Source organism: Cebus imitator, unplaced genomic scaffold (genome assembly GCF_001604975.1).
Source record: "Cebus imitator isolate Cc_AM_T3 unplaced genomic scaffold, Cebus_imitator-1.0 Scaffold22, whole genome shotgun sequence".
Classification (NCBI taxonomy): domain Eukaryota; kingdom Metazoa; phylum Chordata; class Mammalia; order Primates; family Cebidae; genus Cebus; species Cebus imitator.
The window spans coordinates 5,713,182-5,716,202 of record NW_016107337.1 but is presented as its reverse complement, the minus strand read 5'-3'; the positions used below and the strand labels follow the sequence as shown (position 1 = coordinate 5,716,202).

Sequence of the window (3,021 nt, the reverse complement as noted above, 5' to 3'; positions counted from 1 at the left end):
ACAGGCATGAGCCACTGTACCCAACCTTACTTTTTATTTCAATTTTGTTGAGAGAGGGTCTCACTCTTGCCCAGGCTGGAGTGTGGTGGTGCAGCTGTAGCTCACTGCAGCCTTGGACTGTTGGTCTCCAACCATTCTCTCGTCCTAGCCAGCTCAGTAGCTAGGACTAATGCATGTCCAGCCAGTTTTATTTTTTGACTATTGAAATACATTTAACTTTAAGAAAACATTAAATTTTTAGTTGATATTTTCAGTTCCTGATAGGTTTTAGTTTAATTGTAGACCAAAAAACCAAATTATTATTCAGATACCATTAAAACTAAACTTTGTTTAGTGATACAAGTTTAAAAATACAGACTATTCAAGTAAACATGTAACTATAATATATATATCTCCCAAAGTGCTGGGATTACAGGCTTGAGCCATCATGGCTGGTAAACTATTTTTAAAAGCCTTCTATTTATCATTCATTGTGATAAACACTGTGAAAATAAACCTAAGCAGTATCCTGTTCTCAAGGATTGTGCAAAGGAGTTCTTTATTTACTGTTCTTTCTGCATTAAATACTTGCTCATTCTTCTGACTTGCAACCAATTTACTGTAAGCAATAATGCCACATTCTACTAATTTCACTTTATATAGAAAAGAGAAGCCAACAGCCTGGTATAATATCCTTAAGTTCTGACTTTAGCACTCTACACTGATGGTTTCCGCTGTCTCTCTTAAGTACCCAGACTTGTGCTCCCGGAACTCAAGAAACCTTAGGAATCATACACAAGGGATAATTTCTTCTCTTCACTGCAATATATATCTTCAGTGTCTTTAACTTCTCCCTTCGGTGATTCCTTCCTGTCAGTATTTAAATACGTAACTTTTGGCCGGGTGTTGGGGTTCATGCCTGTAATCCCAGCACTTTGGGAACCCAAGGCAGGAGGATTGTTTGAGCTCAGGCATTCAAGATCAGCATGGGCAACATGGTGAGACCCTGTCTCTACAAAAAAAAAAAAAAAAAAAAAATTTTTAGCAAGGTGTGGTGGTGTGCACCTATAGTATCAGCAGTTTGGGAGGCCGATGTGGGAGGATTGGTTGAACTTGGGAGGCAGAGGTTGCAGTGAGCTGAGATTGTGCCACTGGACTCCAGCCTGGGTGACAGAGGGAGACCCTGCCTCAAAAATAAGGAACTTTCACTTTCTTAAAAAAAATGGTTACCCTATTTCTCATACTACTTTTTTTTTTGCTAGATTTCTCAAAGATTCTTTTCTTAATTGATCATCTCTTCACAACATCGACCACTCTTACTGTTCCTGCTTGCCCTACCTCCTCACTAGCATTGTTCAGTAAGATTCTTGAATTGACAAAGTAGACTTGGAAGCATTGACAAAGGGGACTACTTTTCCCTTAAAAGTTTTTTCTGTGTTTTTTTGTAGCTCATTAAATGCTAGGATTCTTCAGTATACTTAGTCTTTTCTCACTGTCACATCCGTTCATCCCCATGGTTTTATTTGCCACCTGTATTCTGACATTCAAACTTGTTTTTTTGAGACTCGGTCTCATTCTGTTGCCCCAGGCTGGAGTGCAGTGGTGTGGATTTCAGCTCCCTGTAGCAGCTGCCTCCCAGGCTCAGGTGAATCCTCCCATCTAAGCCTTCCAAGTAGCTGAGACTACAGGTGTGTATCACCACACCTGGCTGAGTTTTGTGTTTTTTCAGAGATGTGGTTTTTTCATGTCAGCCAGGCTGATCTGGAACTTCTGGCCTCAAGTGACCTGCCTACCTCAGCTTCCCAAAGTGCCGGAATTATAGGTGTGAGCGACCACTTCCAGCCTAGCAATTCTAGCTTTAATTGGTCTTCTCCACTTGAACCAATACAGATATACCAACAATGTGTTTTATACCTCTAATACTTACTAGTTACTGGTACTAGTAGTGTTTTGAGTGTGAAGTACCATAATTGTTACACTTGGCTTTTTATATTATCCAATTAGATTCCTAGATTACATCTATGATATCGGTGGATGTAAATTAGGGAGAAACTAAGGCACATGGTCATATAGCCTGTAACAGAAATAGGAGTGGCACCTAATTCACCCTGGTTCTACAGCCCATTCCTAACCAGTACACTATACTTACTGTACATGTCTTAGGCTTCTGTGAGCCTTGTTGTATTGAACACAGTAGGTAATTTAGTACTTACAGATGGTACTTTTTATTAAAGAAACACTTCCAAGGCCAGGCATGGTGGATCACGCCTGTAATCCCAGCACTTTGGGAGGCAAGGTAGGTGGATCACAAGGTCAGGAGTTCGAGACAAACCTACCCTGGCCAATATGGTGAAACTTCGTCTCAATTAAAAAAAATATATATATTCCAAGAAAGAGTGGTGTTTTGGGTGGTGGCTATGGTGTGGTTTGTAGATAAATTTTTCTGTCTCCTTTTCAGATTTAGATGGTGCTCTACTCTCGGGGCCAGATGTTGATAGGAATGTGAGTGCAAATTTATTGACCGAAGCTGGCACTAGTCAAGATGGAGGTGATGCTGGTAGGTACAGTAAGATTTTAACAACAGTACATTAAAGATTGGGAAGTGTGTTACATCTTACCTGTAGCCTACTGTAATCTCTCTCCCTTAAGAAGGTTCTATTATAGGCCAGGCGTGGTGGCTCACGCCTGTAATCCAAGCACTTTGGAGGCCAAGGCGGGTGGATCACCTGAGGTCAGGAGTTCAAGACCAACCTGACCAACATGGTGAAACCCTGTCTTTAAAACAAAAACAAAAACAAAAAAAAGAAGGTTCTATTATGTATGAATACCTTCAATCTACGGTAGATATGTTTATGATGACTTTGGAAAATTGGTAAATGTAAATGATGTTTCTGGTTCTGCGTGTTTGAGACAGTCATTTGTTTAGGTTTAAAAACTCTTACATATAGCCGGGTGCGGTGGCTCAAGCCTGTAATCCCAGCACTTTGGGAGGCCGAGGCGGGTGGATCACGAGGTCGAGAGATCGAGACCATCCTGGTCAAC

The 3,021-nt window shown here is 40.8% G+C and overlaps 1 protein-coding gene across 1 annotated transcript in view; it reads left to right on the top strand.

The window, feature by feature from the left end:
- Positions 1 to 3,021, top strand: part of ZBTB10 (zinc finger and BTB domain containing 10) — a 39,825-nt gene that overhangs the window by 23,558 nt on the left and 13,246 nt on the right. Inside the window, exon 3 of the mRNA XM_017521859.2 lies at positions 2,438 to 2,536. Coding sequence (XP_017377348.1) covers positions 2,438 to 2,536 — 99 coding nt within the window. The remainder of the gene's footprint in view (positions 1 to 2,437; positions 2,537 to 3,021) is intronic.